This window comes from Gymnodraco acuticeps, unplaced genomic scaffold (genome assembly GCF_902827175.1).
Source record: "Gymnodraco acuticeps unplaced genomic scaffold, fGymAcu1.1, whole genome shotgun sequence".
Taxonomy (NCBI): domain Eukaryota; kingdom Metazoa; phylum Chordata; class Actinopteri; order Perciformes; family Bathydraconidae; genus Gymnodraco; species Gymnodraco acuticeps.
Window position 1 is genome coordinate 295,554 of NW_022992052.1, and position 18,667 is coordinate 314,220.

Genomic DNA, 18,667 nt, shown 5'->3' on the forward strand with positions numbered 1-18,667 from the left:
AAAAACAATATTGCATTGTTGAGAAGCATGTGACCTAAGAAGTACTCAGATCTTGTACTTGAGTAAAAGTATAGAAGCAACAGAGAGTAGGAATACACATTTGGTGTTTTTACAGTGACTTTTATATTCAGTTCAGAAATGTGAAGACAGTTAGGTTAGGCTATATTTTTTGATTTATCAGGTGAATTTATACAAAGGAAATATAGATGTGTCCGTCCCATTCTTTTAAGAAAACCTGATTTCCAACAAGCATTGAAAGGAAGTCACATTCTCAAATAAAAGTCTGCACAAAACAAAAAAGTCATTTAAAAAACAGACCATAATGAATGATTACTTTAAGACAGTCAGCCAACAAACACTGAGGGGGTAAGGAGGAATAACTGGTCCTCTAAAAGCTCACAGTGCAATGTCTGCTTCCACAGCTAGGTGTTTAACAACAATACATATAGTGTTGAAACTGTGAATACATAACACAGAGACATAATGGCCTCAAATGTCACGACGTGAAAGGGAAAAGCCACTCCCATCATCTGACACAATGTGAAAAGTTTTTTTTACATAATGCCCCACGTTGTATCTAAAGGAATGCCCTTTGTTTTGTCTAGAAAGTGCTATTCAAGATCTTAAAACACAGGTCCTGGTCCAGGGTCTTGTCATCTCACGCTTTACTGTAACTCCCTCCTGGCTGTTCTACCTGCAAATGCCATCCGACCTCTACAGTTAATTCAGAAAACTGTAGACCCGACTGATATTCAAGCCCTCCAAGTTCTCCCACATTACATCTCACCTTCGCTCCTTTCACTGGCTGCCAGAATACTCTTCAAGACACTTAAAGGGATCTGTAAAGGGATCTGGTCTAACCTACATCCAACACCTGGTCAAAACATACACTACAGCATGTGCACTTCGCTCTGCATCAGCCAATCGGCGAAGTGGAACCAGGTACACCCCAAAAAAGATACACCCTTTTGCTATGCTGGCTCCCAAATGGTGGAAGGAGCTTCTCACTGATTTCAGGACAGCAAAGAGTCTACATATCATCCGTCTCAAACTGAAGACCCACCTGTTTCGCTTAATGTAATGTAATCCTATTCGCAAACCCTCATTTCCATAAGAATGCCCGTCAAATTCAGTTTCAACATACGTCTATAGTAACTAACTAGTGATAAATAAAATAAGACAAGACAAAGAAGAAGTCAAGTAAAAGCAAGTACAAATTAATGTCATGAATAGTGGAGTAAGTGCTTTTATGTGTAAATGGCACTTAACTTATCAAGATGTAAACGTGGATGTAATGTAATCCTATTCACAAACCCTAATTTCCATAAACATTTCCATTAAATTCAGTTTCAAAATGCACAATGAAGGCAGTGCTCACGTCTATAGTAACTAACTAGTGATACAGAAAAGAAGAGAAAGTAAAAGGAAGTAAAAAATAACAGGCGGGAATGTCATGAATAGTGGAGTTAGTGCTTTTATGTGTAAATGGCACTTAACTTATCAAGATGTAAACGTGGAGTCAGTGTGTGGTTTGAATCAAGTGTAAAAACTTAGAACAGTAGCACTTAAAATGTTGAGGTAAATAAAAGCTCTGGCTGGTTCACAGTGAGTAAGTAACTAATCTTTCAAATATGAATAACAGCTCTGTCTGTGGCGCTGATTAGAACCACATTTCACGTACAGACAAACGCACACATGGCAGCAACCTGGATTATAAGGACGCATCCTTTCCTGCATTAACTTCCAACGTCCTATAGTGTTCATACTTTGATCTTCCCATTCACAATGTCCTGATACAGAGACACAGTCAGGAGGGTGTACTCTTTCTGAGAAACGTCTAAGAAGTACAGCAGATCGTGGGAGACGTCCGGATCGAAGCCCTCCGTGACCAGCTTCACCTTCTGCTGCTTGAACGTCTCCGTCACATCCAAGGACGTCTGGACAAACACAGCCGGGATGATGCTAGTTAGTTTAGTTGATTACAGCCCCCATTGATCAACTGTCACACAAAACAGTGAATGGAGCAGCTTTAGCAAACATTGCTAATTTCCAGCTGTTGTCCAGATAATAATAGACGCCTTTTTAAAATCACAATACCTCAACAGCACTAGATATAAAGAAAGGATTAAAGACAAGATAGAGGCGAAAGGATACAAGAGAACAATACAATGCAAACAACACACGTTACTACATACGTGTATATCATCACAATCACGTAACATAAATGAGGGGAAACATCCATAATCCCAACATGTAACACACACGCCATATTAAACAGACTAGTGTGTGCAATTAACGATATTATTTTACATTTAAAATACACAAAACGTGGTAATGAATACATGTACCTGTATTCTGAGAAACCTCGGCCAGGCATAGGCAGGAAGAGTTTTTACTAAATGGTCGTAGAGCTCTGATCCGTTTAATTTGTGATCCTGTTGCAAGACGATAGCAGCCATACCTGCCCGACCTTCATTTCCTGCAAACACACATTGGAAAAAGTCTCTTATTATAATGTTACATCGAAAAAGCTGTACTAAATTAACAAGAGCAAACTTTAGTATTACAAAGTCCTCGCCACCTTCAAAAAACTTACAAAAACTCTTCAACCTGGCTCTTAATGTGTGATCGTTGTTTTATTGCTCGATTTTAATGCGACTGTGGCTGCGAGGGAGTGCGGTCGTCTTTCAACCAGAAGGTTGTGGGTTCGATCCCAGCCCTGCAGTCGACATGTCGATGTATCCTTGGGCAAGATACTTAACCCTGAGTTGCTCCCGATGGCCAACGGTGTGTGAATGTTAGTTCCTAGAGTAAGGTACACTGCTCTGTGTGAATGTTAGTTCCTAGAGTAAGGCACACTGCTCTGTGTGAATGTTAGTTCCTAGAGTAAGGTACACTGCTCTGTGTGAATGTTAGTTCCTAGAGTAAGGCACACTGCTCTGTGTGAATGTTAGTTCCTAGAGTAAGGTACACTGCTCTGTGTGAATGTTAGTTCCTAGAGTAAGGCACACTGCTCTGTGTGAATGTTAGTTCCTAGAGTAAGGCACACTGCTCTGTGTGAATGTTAGTTCCTAGAGTAAGGTACACTGCTCTGTGTGAATGTTAGTTCCTAGAGTAAGGTACACTGCTCTGTGTGAATGTTAGTTCCTAGAGTAAGGCACACTGCTCTGTATGAATGTTAGTTCCTAGAGTAAGGCACACTGCTCTGTGTGAATGTTAGTTCCTAGAGTAAGGCACACTGCTCTGTGTGAATGTTAGTTCCTAGAGTAAGGCACACTGCTCTGTGTGAATGTTAGTTTAGTTCCTAGAGTAAGGCACACTGCTCTGTGTGAATGTTAGTTCCTAGAGTAAGGCACACTGCTCTGTGTGAATGTTAGTTCCTAGAGTAAGGTACACTGCTCTGTATGAATGTTAGTTCCTAGAGTAAGGCACACTGCTCTGTGTGAATGTTAGTTCCTAGAGTAAGGTACACTGCTCTGTGTGAATGTTAGTTCCTAGAGTAAGGTACACTGCTCTGTGTGAATGTTAGTTCCTAGAGTAAGGCACACTGCTCTGTGTGAATGTTAGTTCCTAGAGTAAGGTACACTGCTCTGTATGAATGTTAGTTCCTAGAGTAAGGTACACTGCTCTGTGTGAATGTTAGTTCCTAGAGTAAGGCACACTGCTCTGTGTGAATGTTAGTTCCTAGAGTAAGGTACACTGCTCTGTATGAATGTTAGTTCCTAGAGTAACATACACTGCTCTGTGTGAATGTTAGTTCCTAGAGTAAGGTACACTGCTCTGTGTGAATGTTAGTTCCTAGAGTAACATACACTGCTCTGTGTGAATGTTAGTTCCTAGAGTAAGGCACACTGCTCTGTGTGAATGGGTGAACGACATGTAGTATGTAAAGCGCTTTGAGGGGTCTTGAAGACTGGATAAAGCGCTATATAAGTACAGTCCATTTACTATATGTATCTGTTGTCCTTTTTTACTACCTCTGTAAAGCGACTTTGAGCACCTGTAAAAGCACTTACAATTACAATAAAGCCTGGCGACTACGGACCATTACAATCCCTCACCAACTGCATGGAACAAATCAGCAGCTGGATGAGCAACAATTTCCTACAATTAAACAAAAAGAAAACAGAGACAATTATCTTTGGTGGCAAAAGGGAGGAACGGGCTGAAGTAAGCGCTAAACTAGAAGCCCTACTGCTAAATACATCGGAAAAGGAGAGAAATCTAGGCGTAGTTCTGGACCCCGACTTCAATTTCAAATCTCATATCAACACAATTACTAAATCAGCCTACTATCACCTGAAACACAGCCAGACTTAGAACATTCATGTCTCAACAAGACCTTGAAAAACTAGTTCACGCCTTTGTTTTTAGCAGGCTTGATTACTGTAATAGCGCATCTACAGGTCTCTGTAAACAATCGGTTAGAAAACTACAACTAATCCAGAACGCCGCTGCCAGAGTCCTGACCAAAACAAAAAGAGTAGAACACATCACCCCAGTACTCAGGTCTCTGCACTTACAGAATCGATTTTAAAATGATATTGTTAACTTATAAAGCATTAAATGGTTTGGGACCCCAATATGTCTGACATGCTGCTCTGTTACGAGCCCCCCAGATCTCTGAGACCATCGGGGGCGGGCTTACTCATTGTCCCCGGCTCAGAACCAAACACGCGGAAGCTGCTTTTAGTTTTTATGCTTCCCCACAAATGGAACAAACTTCCAGAAACCCTGAGGTCTTCACCAACGCTGAGTTCTTTTAAGTCGAGGCTAAAAACACAGCTGCTTACCCAGAAGCCTTTTAACTTGTTTTAGCACTTACCGTATTTACAATGTTGTTTTTAAACTATTTTGTATCTCATTAATGCATTGTTTTTATTCATCTGTTATTCCATTATGTTTATGTATTGTGTTCCTCTCTGTTGTCTTACATGTGTTAATGATCATGTAAAGCACTTTGAATTGCCTCTGCGTCTGAAATGTGCTATATAAATAAACATACCTTACCTTACAAAATACATGTATTATTATTATTATAATTATTAAAGTGGTGGTTATACTTTTGATGATGTCTTAATAATTGTTTCTTAAGATAGTAACAGTGGTCTCCTTGCTACAGGCTTATGTTAATTTCATTAACTTTGATTATGAGAAACCAGGATTGTTTAACTGCTTGGTATGGGGAGTGGTTTCATTTAGTGCAATACCAATGAGCCTCAGCTGGCACTGCTATCGAGGAAAAGTCAGTCAGTCAGTCAATTAAACTGGCAGAGCTGCATCAAACATATTTGGTGGTTGTTATTCCTTAAAATCTGAAGAGATCTAGTCTGGAGTTTGTGTTGGGAAGTTATAGCAAAATATCCGATTCAACCCGGTCATGGTCTCACTGGGAGCTGCCTCTTGTATTGGCTGTGCTCCATATGGTTATAACAGTGTGGGAATACATGGTTTGCTAATGAAGCTGTCACAATCTGTCTGTGTTGTGTTTTGTCTTGTCTAGATCTGTCTTTGGTTTTCTGTCTGCGTTGTGTCTTGTCTAGATCTGTCTTTGGTTTTCTGTCTGCGTTGTGTCTTGTCTAGATCTGTCTTTGGTTTTCTGTCTGCGTTGTGTTTTGTCTGGTTTAGATCTGTCTGTGGTTCCCTGTCGTTAGTTTCCCTGGTGTGTCTAATTTACCCGATTGTGTTCACCTGGTGTCCCTGTGTTTTCTCCTCCCTCCTCACCTGTGTCTTGTTTGTATGATTAGTCTTGTGTGTATTTAAGTTCTGGTTTTTCTGTCTGTCTTTGTCGGTTCATCTTGTGTAATGACTTGGTCTGCGGTGAGTGTTCTGTTCTGTCTTTTTGAATAGTATAGCCTTGAAATAAAGGAGTTATTTTTGTCACTTGAATCTGCATTTGGGTCCTGCTTCCTGCACACACCGTAACAGAAGCTGATTGTTATATCTGTAGATTATGCAGAAGTTATATCCAGTAAACACTTCCACACACCTGGTATGGTGACTCCGTAGATGTTGGCCTCCTGGATGAAGTCGAGCAGACCCACAGCCTCTGAAACCTCAGTGGTGGAAACATTCTCTCCTTTCCACCTGCAGGACAAGAGAGTAGATCCAGTTAAACCTGCAATGACTGTTTGTGGCCACTTGAGGGCAGGAGAAACAAGCTGTGTGAACAGAACAACGTGAGTCGCTTATTTACATTGCCTTAGAACAGGGGTGTCAAAACGTTTTTCACCAAGGGCCACATACAGAAGAATATTCGAAGGGCCTGTCCGCTCAATAGAGGTGAGGAATATTGCCTCATATGTTAAGTTTTAAGTCAGCAAAATCAATCAAAAGTAGGTAAATTATGCTAAACTACATCACAGCTCTCCAGAGGGTTTCATTTAATTTGTCAGCAGCTCATTCCTTACAACAGGAGCCCCAGATTGATTATCATAAGAGGAAATAGGAAGGGTACATTTCAAGTTTATGTATATAAGTTATTGGGCTTTTTTCTTATCGACTTAGATTTTTATTAGAACATATTTTCAAATTGACTGAATTTATTGTAAATTGGGCTTATTAACACATGAACAGGACTGTGTATATGTATATGTTTACAGATATATTTAATAAGTACAATACAAGAAAAGCTCAAGTTTAATTTGTGGGCCATATTCCATTATACTTTTTTAATTAGCTGAGGGCCGATTCAAAATGTCCCGCAGGCCGCATTTAGCCCCCGGGCCGTAGTTTGGACACCCCTGCATTAGAAGATATTTTGCAGTGGCTTTTGGAACATTTTCTCCACAAAATTGCCAAATGACACACAAATCCATCAGCAGCACATTTTCAACGATGCAGAAAGAACATCCATTTGTTTGCGTCTTGCAAGTTATTTATCTATATCATATTCCGTTTACATATATATAGACTCTTCTTGCACTATTTCTATATTTACTTGCACTGTTTTATTTTTTATATATATTGCACTGTTGGAGGAGCCTGTGACCTAAGTTTTTCTTTTTTTAACACATCATACAGAAGGTCATTGAGCAGTGAAATACATACTGTAGATGCAACAGTGCATATTTCAACCAGACTGCCAGAAAGCAGATCAAACATACCCCCCACCCCCACCCCAGCATGAAAGAAAACAACAACAAAAAAGTAAATTAGATACACGTTCTAATAATAGACAAAAAATTCAATACAAACAAAAAGACAAAATATATATATACCTGACCTAAGTTTTTCGTTGCCATATCTACACTGTAGCTCATGTGCAAATGACAATAAAGCCTTGAATTGAATTGAAACGGTACCTGAAGGTGTCTCCAATGCGGTCCCTGAAGTACAGGAAGTCCTGGTCATCGTGCAGCAGCAGGTCTCCGGTGTTGAAGAAGACGTCGCCATCTTTAAAGACGCCTCTGAGCAGCTTCTTCTCCGACTGCACCTGGTTCCCTGCGTACCCCAGGAACTGATTCATGGCTGAGAGCGGAGCCACCAGGATCCCTGCCTCCCCTGTGGAGAGGGTAGAAGTACACACACCCTTTACTCGTGTTTAAAAGTACTCTGGTAAAGTAGAAGTACTGACTAAACTTCTTTACTCAAGTCAAAGTAAAGAGGCTTTGAAATGTACTTCAGTAAAAAGTACCCATAACTAGCAGCTGCTTTAAAGAGTACCTGACCTCCCTTTATATTAATAGAACAATAATATCATTGTTAGCTAATGAATGTTTCCATGTTGAACAACGGCAACATGACAACGTTTCCATTGGTCCCTCTTCTTTAGAGAAGACCAGGAAATGATGGATACACGGATCGTGTTCAAATCAATAGGCACGCAATGACTCTAAAGAATAATGATCACGCATCAAACACACATTCAGACTAAAGGAACCAGCTGTTTGGAAAATGAGAGAAGTAGAAAGTACAAGTATTTGAGTTCAACATGTAAGCAGTAGAAAGTACAGGTATTTGAGTTCAACATGTGAGAAGTAGAAAGTACAGGTATTTGTGTTCAACATGTAAGCAGTAGAAAGTACAGGTATTTGTGTTCAACATGTGAGAAGTAGAAAGTACAGGTATTTGTGTTCAACATGTAAGCAGTAGAAAGTACAGGTATTTGTGTTCAACATGTGAGAAGTAGAAAGTACAGGTATTTGTGTTCAACATGTAAGAGTAGAAAGTACAGGTATTTGTGTTCAACATGTAAGAAGTAGAAAGTACAGGTATTTGAGTTCAACATGTAAGAAGTAGAAAGTACAGGTATTTGTGTTCAACATGTAAGAAGTAGAAAGTACAGGTATTTGTGTTCAACATGTAAGAAGTAGAAAGTTCAGGTATTTGGGTTCAACATGTAAGAAGTAGAAAGTACAGGTATTTGTGTTCAACATGTAAGAAGTAGAAAGTTCAGGTATTGGGTTCAACATGTAAGAAGTAGAAAGTACAGGTATTTGAGTTCAAAATGTAAGAAGTAGAAAGTACAGGTATTTGAGTTCAACATGTAGAAAGTACAGGTATTTGAGTTCAACATGTAAGAAGTAGAAAGTACAGGTATTTGAGTTCAACATGTAAGAAGTAGAAAGTACAGGTATTTGAGTTCAAAATGTAAGAAGTAGAAAGTACAGGTATTTGAGTTCAACATGTAAGAAGTAGAAAGTACAGGTATTTGAGTTCAACATGTGAGAAGTAGAAAGTACAGGTATTTGAGTTCAACATGTAAGAAGTAGAAAGTACAGGTATTTGTGTTCAACATGTAAGAAGTAGAAAGTACAGGTATTTGAGTTCAACATGTAAGAAGTAGAAAGTACAGGTATTTGTGTTCAACATGTAAGAAGTAGAAAGTACAGGTATTTGAGTTCAACATGTAAGAAGTAGAAAGTACAGGTATTTGAGTTCAACATGTAAGAAGTAGAAAGTACAGGTATTTGGGTTCAAAATGTAAGAAGTAGAAAGTACAGGTATTTGTGTTCAACATCTAAGAAGTAGAAAGTACAGGTATTTGAGTTCAACATGTAAGAAGTAGAAAGTACAGGTATTTGTGTTCAACATGTAAGAAGTAGAAAGTACAGGTATTTGAGTTCAACATGTAAGAAGTAGAAAGTACAGGTATTTGAGTTCAACATGTAAGAAGTAGAAAGTACAGGTATTTGAGTTCAACATGTAAGAAGTAGAAAGTACAGGTATTTGGGTTCAAAATGTAAGAAGTAGAAAGTACAGGTATTTGTGTTCAACATGTAAGAAGTAGAAAGTACAGGTATTTGTGTTCAACATGTAAGAAGTAGAAAGTACAGGTATTTGGGTTCAAAATGTAAGAAGTAGAAAGTACAGGTATTTGTGTTCAACATGTAAGAAGTCAAAGTAAAAAGTCGTCAGAAAAATAAGTAGTGGAGTAAAGTACTGATACCAGAAGAATGTACAGTAACAAAGTATTTGTACTCCACTACTTCCCACCTCTGCTTTTCATACAGCACGTGCAGCTCAAAGTGCTTTACAAAATGACACATCACAAGTTAAAAATAAACAAGAAATTCCCCTCAGATCAGATGTTAAGAACTTTACAGATACATGCAGCAAGATATAACATTTTAACAGATCAAGAGACACAAGGAGGTAAAAGGTCGTTCATACAGCTGTCACTTTAAAAAGGACTACATGTATGATTGTTTTACCGTTCTGTGCTCGGATGCATCTCCCAGCGGGGGTCCGGACCGCCTCGTAGGACACTGGGTCGTGTCTGAGGAGCTCAAAGGGCATGGACAGCTGGAGAGGAAAGAAAGAGATGTGTCTGAATAATAAACATTGTTTGATATATATACAGTCTGCACACAGTTGGTATATTGTACATTTTGCTTATACTATCTATATGGATTATACCGTCCCACGCAAGGCTGCCTTTTTTTACATTTTAGATGCTTATCACTCAAATTCCCTATTTTGAGTTGTGTTCCCCTTTAATTAACTCTGTTGACCTTATACTTAGTCACTTATTGCTCTTTTCAATAATCAATTTTGAATCTACAACAAGGCATTTCACAGCATATTGAGTGTGCATAACAAATTCTAATATAATCAGTATTAATTATATCAAGAATGATTTCAATTCTGTATCTTTGCATATAAAATGATCCCAATTCAGATAAATATCAGATAAACAGCTCATAGTTTTGGTTTATGGCCAATTATTTAAGGTCTCATCCACTTTGTTACCAATCACTATCACCCTATATTAACAACCATTGTTCTATGCAAGTGCCAAGTAAAAACACATTTTGATGCACAGATAACATTTGGATGGGCTTACAATATATTTTAGCAGAGCATGTAGGTAAAGGAACTTCTTTAAATCACAGCATAACGGCATTCAAGTGGTCTTATTACTTTATTCTATGGACAATTCTACTTTCAAGCCACGTGAATAACATCTGCTGGTGCATCATAATTAGGTCACCCAGAAAAGCAATAACATGGGCCTCCTTCTTACAAACTGAGATTAAACAAACTAATCTAATTACATTTCTACTAAAGGGGAAAATGACATTTAAAACAGGGTATGTTTTGCCATATTGCCTCAGTTAAATGGTCTCTTTCTGATTTAAAAAACGGGGATAAGGTGTTTCTAATATCAGCTATTTAACAAGGGTCGCTTCACCAAAAACACAACATATAAAGCAGGTCAGTGTGATAGGGTCCAGAGGAAACATTTCTACCGCTGTTGTTCCTGACCTTGTTGAAATAGCCCGCCCTGCCGATGGGTCCGACCTCCTCGGTGTAGTTCAGGAAGCCGATGCCAGCCTCCGTCAGGCCGTAACCTTCTCTGATCTTTATCCTGCTGCCGAATCGCTGCACAAACTGCCTCCAAACGTCTGAGCGGAGACCACTTCCTGCTGCCAGCCGGACGCGGTGAGCCCTCTCCTCTGGGACCTGGAGGCAGGAGGACTCTTAAGAGAACATTTAACTTCATCAGACCTACTTTGTGGGAATAATGCTTAGTGTTGGGAAAATACTGAATGTTCTCTTCCAGTATCAGAGTCCACATGATATCAAAGGTATCCCAACTGTAGCTGTGTTCATGACAGGATGTGTGATTACCTGGAAGAGCATCAGGACTGTTTGAGGCATATGATAGCTATGTGATTAACATGATGATTCAGCCTCTATGGAGATAGACATATGACAAGCATGCTCATTTCTGACGTGGAGCTAATCTGAAGTAAACATTGAATACTGCTTTCTATTCCTCCATCTTGTGACTGTGTAACTCCCTCTCTTGGATATCAGCATGTGAAGGACACTGCTCAGGAACTAGCTGATGCTCTGTATGTGATGACTACTTCCATTCTGGAGAGGATCACAGATACATGGATCCTGAGATTGAAGCTCAAGCCGGGGACCAGTGATTATTGACATTAAGAAAAAGTTAGAATTTTTGGATTTTGAGAAAAAAGTCATACATTTTTGATTTAGAGAAAAAAGTCATAATTTTTTGATTTAGAGAAAAGTCATAATTTTGAGATTTTGAGAAGTCATTTTTTGATTTAGAGAAAAAAGTCATTTTTTGATTTTGAGAAAAAAGTCATAATTTCGAGGAAAAAAGTCATAATTTGAGGAAAAAAGTCATAATTTTTTGATTTAGAGAAAAAAGTCATAATTTCGAGGAAAAAAGTCATAATTTGAGGAAAAAAGTCATAATTTGAGGAAAAAAGTCATAATTTTTTGATTTGGGGAAAAAAGTCATAATTTTTTGATTTTGAGAAAAAAGTCACAATTTTTAGATTTTGAGAAAAAAGTCATAATTTTAAGATTTTGAGAAAAAAGTCACAATTTTTAGATTTTGAGAAAAAAGTCATAATTTTTTGATTGAGAAAAAAAGTCATAATTTTTCGATTTAGAGAAAAAAAAAGTCATTTTGAGGAAAAAAGTCAGAATTTTGAGATTTTGAGAAAAAAGTCAGAATTGGTCAGAATTTTGAGGGAAAAGTCAGAATTTTGAGAAAAAAAGTCAGAATTTTGAGAAAAAAGTCAGAATTTTGAGAAAAAGTCAGAATTTTGAGGGAAAAGTCAGAACGTAAAAGCAAACAATAGCTTTCAACAAGGCTATCTACTGACGGACTGTTTTTGATCAACATGTGCTGCAGATATTCATTGATGAGCAATACCCCTTAAAGAACACTTTGGATGACGTTCTGTCCTTTACGGGTTAATGCAACAAACCAGAGGTAAGGGGCTGCGTTGGGATTTCAGTTCCATTAGCAAAGTACAATAAGCAGGATAACAAAAATCTACGAATGATTTGATTGTAGCATTTGTCACAATCGAAGCTTTCCTGCAGCATTTCTTTAACTAAACAACGACATACAGATCGTCACCCTGTTGAAACTAGAACAATCAGTAAGGTTTGAATTCACCTGTAGTCAGAGGTTATCAGAAAGTGTTATTTTAACGTTCTTACTGCGGGATGGTTGCAGAGGTATCGACAGAGCTCTCCTATGTACTGCACCACCGTCACATCGTGCTTCACACAGTCCTTCCAAAACTGACTGGCGGAAAACTTCTTCTTCAAAACACACGTCGCACCTGAGACCCAAAGGAGAGACAGAGATGTGTGAGACTGTACTGTAGTGTAAAAACTCCATACAACCAATGTTCCAGTTCTTCAGAGGGTGGGGGGATTATGTTTGTTTTCTTATGTGTAACAAAAGAGCGGAGTGTAATTTCCTGTCATGAGAAAACCAAAACCAGGAAATGTGAAAATGTGTTTGTTAAATCTGCACAAAACTCCATACAGATATTTTACTTCAAAATACAAACAAAAGAATGTTCCCCTGCTTTGTTTGTGAGGAAGTGAGAATTCCTTATAGTCCAATGAAAAGGATGTCCGTCGTCATGTTGTTTCCTCCAGCTTTGAGCCTCACAATGAACTGAAAACAAAACAACATTCTTCCAGGAATTGTGTTTTTAAGGCAAAAAGGCTTTCTCTCACCGAGCTGTATGCATCCTCCGATCCCCAGCAGGGAAGCAGACATGTGGTACAGAGGCAGAGTGATGTAGATGATGTCCTCAGACGTGGCTCCACACATCTCAAAGAAAGCCATACTGAGGACGGCCTTCAGGTGACCCACCCGGGCCGCCTTGGAGAGACCTGGCAGAGAAACGCAGGAGTTACTGAACTGCGTTTTCCCTGGTTCAGTTCAAATCTTGTGTATGACGGATTTGGTTTTGAGACTCCATTGCTGCTCTGAAACGTGGTGGAGTCAAGCACAGTTGTATTCAGAACACTTCAAACAGTGTTTTAATGGATGTAACTCAGGGGTGTCCAAACTTTTTTCACCGAGGCCCACCTACAGAAAAATATACATAGGGCTGGGCCGCTCACTAGAGGTATATCACCTCATAAGTTCAGTTATAAGTTAGCGACATCAATCAAATGTAGGTAAAGGATGCTTGTGAGTTTTGGCAGCTCATCCCTTAAAGCAGAAGCCTCCGGTTGATTATCATAAGGAGAAATATGAAGGGTTTATTTCAAGCTTGTTATGGAAATAAGTCATTGGGCTTTTTTCTTATCAACTAAGATTTGTTAGAAAAAGTTTCCAACTTTAATTGACTGGATTTATTTAAGTGGTTTTATTAACACATGAATACTACAGCAATACATGTTTACATTCCTATTTAAGAAGTACAAGACAAGCTCAAGCTCAATTTGAGGGCCATATTCCATTAATACTTTTTTAATTCGCTGAGGGCTGATTAAAAAAGGTCTGCGGGCCGTAGTTTGGACACCCCTGATGGAATAAACAACAGATGACCTGTAATGTCTTGGCTCAGAAGCTGCTTTTCATTTCTTTTTAGGTTTATTGTATTTCCTTTGGTTTGCTTTTCTATCTCCCGTGCCTTAACCCAACATCGAATGGCATTGCTGTTATAAAACAAGACTAAGCCAGGCCAGCTGCTCTGAGACTGATGCTAAGCTAAATGCTAACGGACATGAATACATGGACCGTGCTTATGTAAATCCATCATGGTTGTTGAGACAGATGTTCCTTTCCTTAGTGCCTTGGGTAAAATATGTCCCTGCATCCATATAAATCAATATGATACAATCAGCTGAAGTTTATAGTATTTCTTCATATTTAATCATTAAGGCCAAATTGTGGGTGATTGTTAAAAACCATTTACATATTTGAGACAGGTGGTGGTGGGATTAGCGCACCAGGGTTAGGCAAATGTTATTTTTTTACCGTGGTTAGCACAAGGAGGAAAGACAGCGGAAGTTAAAGGATAACTCTTAATGTAACTTTGTTGATCTTGGATTATCAAAATAAATGTATGAAACAACGCTCCTGCCTAGACTTGGATCATTATTCCCGGTGTAAGATTTGCCTTCTGGTGCCTCAGCGACAAGTAGTTTAGATGTGCTTTATGCGCAGTGTGACAGTGATTTGTGAAGAGTATCATGCTGTGCAGTACCTGTGGTGCCTGAAGTGAAGATGAAGAGGAAGTTGGACATGATGTTCACTTTAGGAAGGTCACTCGAGCTTTCTCCAGACATGCTCTCCACCTTATCGAGTAGACTGGTGAACTCCTCCGAGGGGGCCGTGTGATCCACCACCCACAGCGCCATGTTGTCCTTCTTCAGGTCGGGCAACACCTCCTCCACCAAACACACCAAATCTGGATCAACACACACACAACGGGACATGATTCATCACACAGAACTGAAGACAGACATGTTGGATCCACTCTGTAATCATCTAGGAGCAGGGGCGTCACTTTGGGACAGATAACATTAAAACTGTATTGCCTGCCTTCCTTTTTTTTAACACACATTTCCCTACTATTTGTCAGGCTACAGGGTATTTTTGGAAGAACCATTATCTGTGTGTTGTGGTGAAAATTATTGAGGGAAGCTAATAATCTCCGTCTTTTTTAAGAGACTTGCACACGCCTGTTTTCCACGGCGACACACATTCTGAAACGAGGTGACATGTTTGCAAACCGAACCCCTTTCTTTAGGCTAATTTTGACTACTATCAGTAGTGTTGCGACCATTGGATATAGAGAGCACAAGATGGAAACTATTATCTCTACAGTGGACAATTATCTTTCAAATGAATAGACTCAAAATCAGTCCACCGGGAGTACAAATATGGCCATTTCCTGGTCCAAAATGTCAGAAATGGACTCAGCATCCTCAAAAGCCTCCAAAAACACTCCAAAATTATCCAAATCTGCAAAGCAATTTTTTAACTACTTAAATCCTAATTAATGCTAATTGTTCAAATTGCACAATATACAAGTCAGCATACGGCAGTGTCTATTTGCTTGGGACCCTTACTATACATTTTCTATCATAACACTTTGGGGTACTCAACATTTCTGGGTTCACTATAGGACTCTATGAGCTGGAAACTACACGATAACATTTACTGTATAACAAGTATACTTTTAAAAAGTGGAGAAGAACAAATTTGCCAATTTATAGAGTTGTTGGGACATCCAGCGTCTCAGAGGTTTGCTTTGTTTCACATTGCATTATACTCCGTTGTTATTCGCTCTTCTGTGCGTGACAACATGAGTAGTCACCTATGGTATTCACACACCATGACACAGACAGAAAGCAGGTGAAAGGTCTGTATAATCTTCTGGTTCTGATATTTCCATCCATCCCAATGCAGGGGAGTTTTTACGGCTGGTACTTTGCTCAGTCCCTCTTAACTATCAGCACCACTGATAGCATTTCTCCTTAGGAGGCTCTCACCTGAAGGGTTACTGTAACATCCGGCAGATAGCAATACGATATACAGTAAGCGATATAAGAGATGAACCCCCCTGATAACCTATTGCCCTCACTGGAGTTACAGCCATTGTTTTTGGGAAGAGAAAACTGGAAAGTGTGTTCCCACCTCTGCTCGAGTGAGATTCTGAATGTAGACTAGATACAAAATAAACCCAACAGGTGAAGTACACGTGCAATTTGTAGGTACTTCAGAGGCTAATGGTGTACTTTTACTCCACTACATGGATTTAATACCTTTAGTTATTTTACAGATCTGGATTAATGAAGTCTTAACAAAAGTATCTATCTATCTACTTCTCCCAGCAGTTTATTCCATTCCATCTTCCATTTATCTAATATATCATATTCCAATTACTAGACTATTCTTGCACTATCTCTATTCTATTCTATGTTATTGTATTTACTTGCACTATTGTATCTGTTTTATTGTTGTTGCACTGTTGAGGAGCCTGTGACCTAAGATGTTCATTGACATATCTACACATATGTACAAATGACAATAAAAGCCTTGAATCTTGAATCAGTTGTAGTTTTGAAGGTGCAGTACCTGCGCCCACCACCAGGGTTTTGGCCCCGCAGCTCCTGAAGCAGTGCAGCAGCGACTTTGCCTTAATGTTGTTGTTCAGAAAGGCCACCTCACAGCCCAACTTGCACAAACCGAGCCACACACAGATAAAGTCCGGTTCGTTGCACATCAACATGGCCACAATGTCCCCTTGTCCCGGAGAACCGTGCGCCCTGAACGCGTTCGCTATCCGGTTACTCCTCCGGTCCACATCCCGGTAACTCAGAGTCTGGCTTTCGAAGATGATGAAGGGTTTGTTCGGGTTCTTCCTCGCCTGGTGGAGGAAACAGTCGAGGTATGTGATGATCCCTGACTTCATACGAGCCTGCAGAGACTTCCCGTACCTCCGAAGTTTGAGGTAGTAAATCAGATCCACCCAGAAGAAGGGATACACCGTCCTCTGGTAGAGAAGCAGAGCTAAAAGTCCTGCTAAAACGCTGCTAAACAACAGCGGTATCATCGTGAACCCTTCACTGAAACTGCTGCAAGAGTTTAGAAAACAGGCTGCACAGACAGGAGCCCGTTTTCAGGAAACTTGTAGCAGAGCTACTGTCCCTCTCATTATGCAACACACACACACACACACACACACACACACACACACACACACACACACACACACACACACACACACACACACACACACACACACACACACACACACACACACACACACACACACACACACACACACACACACACACACACACACACACACACACACACACACACACACACACACACACACACACACACACACACACACACACACACACACACACACACACACACACACACACACACACACACAGTGACAGCCAATGAGCGGTCACTGTACCTCCACGCTGTTCTGCTGTGCGTGTTTACACTGGACATTACGGTAAGATGTCAGAATAAAAAAGCTGTGTTCGTGTGAATGGAGAGGCCATTTCACATCCACTTTAATTAGTGTTTTTAAATAGAAGTATTCAGACCCCGAACACCAAATGATACACCTTTTTTAAAGAGAGACCTTCAGACTTGGCTTAAATTGTCAAAATCAGTTTTTTAGTGTTTATATAGCTGTTGTGGAGGATTTAATGAAGCCTTGTTCCGATAAATAGGGCAGTTATCACAGAACTTTAACTTTGTCATATACAAATGTTCTTCAGTGGCGAGCCGTCAGGGCCCTCTAGGCCCTCTGTGAGGGCCTAAGATATTCTACAAAATAATATTTAAAAACATTGAAAAAAAATTGTATTTAAAATAACATTTCCAAAGAAATAAATCCTTCAAATCTGCCTATTCAGTTTCTGTTGGAATGTGAAGGGTTAAATGAAAGAAGCTCGTCTCTGCGAGTTACTGTGAAGAGAGGAGCTGTTGGACGTCCAGGCGGTCCAGCTATGAATTCACAGAGGGCCAGCTATAGTAACTGAACGAGAGAGTAATGTCAAATGACAGTACAATTGACCAATCATATCTTCACTCTAAATGGGTGGGTGTTATTATCGCGGACTTTATGACAAGTTCCGCCCGCTGTGAAACTTTTCTTGTTTCCATAGCAACAACAACTTCCTGTCAACAGCGTTAACTCGCCTTCAAAATAAAAGCATGCCAAATTACACTTAAGACATACAACTGCAACGAAAGTAACACACACAATGCAATATCCTTTTCAATTTCAAAGAACACAAATAGGGTTATTTACAGGTGTTGTTTTGTGTGGTAGAGGGTCGCTGTCATTGATGCGTTTTGCACCCCGGGCCGTTGTTTTGATATTCCGTTGAAGTATACGCTGTGACGTAATCTCGAGGGAAGGGGTGGGGGTCAGAGGGCCTAGGTATAAAATTCACGGCTTGCCTTATATAATGACAATATACCACATCGGAAGGGAGATTGCATGGTTGAAATATCTGCTGAAGTTTCTTTGGGCTATTCGCTTGATCAAAGCCTGCTGACATCCCTGTTGTTGTAGCTCAAAAGTAAAGAACTGTATCTTCTGCATATACAAGTGGATTCTGCCATTAGTCAGGCTGTTCATCCTGCTGCGTCACGGATTTCACAAGACACCACATTTTTTTATATCATATGTCATTTTATTCCAAAGCATTTGCACAAAAAGCACTATAATGGAAAAAATCAAAACACAAAAAGCGTAATCGAACCCCCATGTGCCGAAATCATTGTCACCTCATTGGGGGAAACCAATTAAGAGTCAAGAAACAGATCAAACATTCCTTTCAGAGCAATCTTCAGTGGTCATTTAAATACACAGTACTCCGGCAGACTAGGAAAGGAGAAGATTACAAAGGAAATCCAACATCAGTTCATAATCGTTGTTTT

General features: G+C 39.6%; 1 protein-coding gene across 1 annotated transcript; it reads right to left on the reverse strand.

The window, feature by feature from the left end:
* Nucleotides 1–103: 103 nt before the first annotated feature.
* On the reverse strand, nucleotides 104–16,928 carry LOC117536915 (very long-chain acyl-CoA synthetase). The gene is made up of 10 exons (XM_034202011.1): nucleotides 16,328–16,928; nucleotides 14,451–14,654; nucleotides 12,967–13,125; nucleotides 12,436–12,560; nucleotides 10,711–10,908; nucleotides 9,657–9,747; nucleotides 7,305–7,503; nucleotides 5,990–6,087; nucleotides 2,349–2,479; nucleotides 104–1,937 (listed from the first exon to the last, which is right to left on the reverse strand). Exons 1-10 carry the CDS (start codon nucleotides 16,803–16,805, stop codon nucleotides 1,761–1,763), a joined length of 1,860 nt encoding a protein of 619 aa, XP_034057902.1. The 5' UTR covers nucleotides 16,806–16,928; the 3' UTR covers nucleotides 104–1,760.
* Between the last annotated feature and the right edge of the window lie 1,739 nt (nucleotides 16,929–18,667).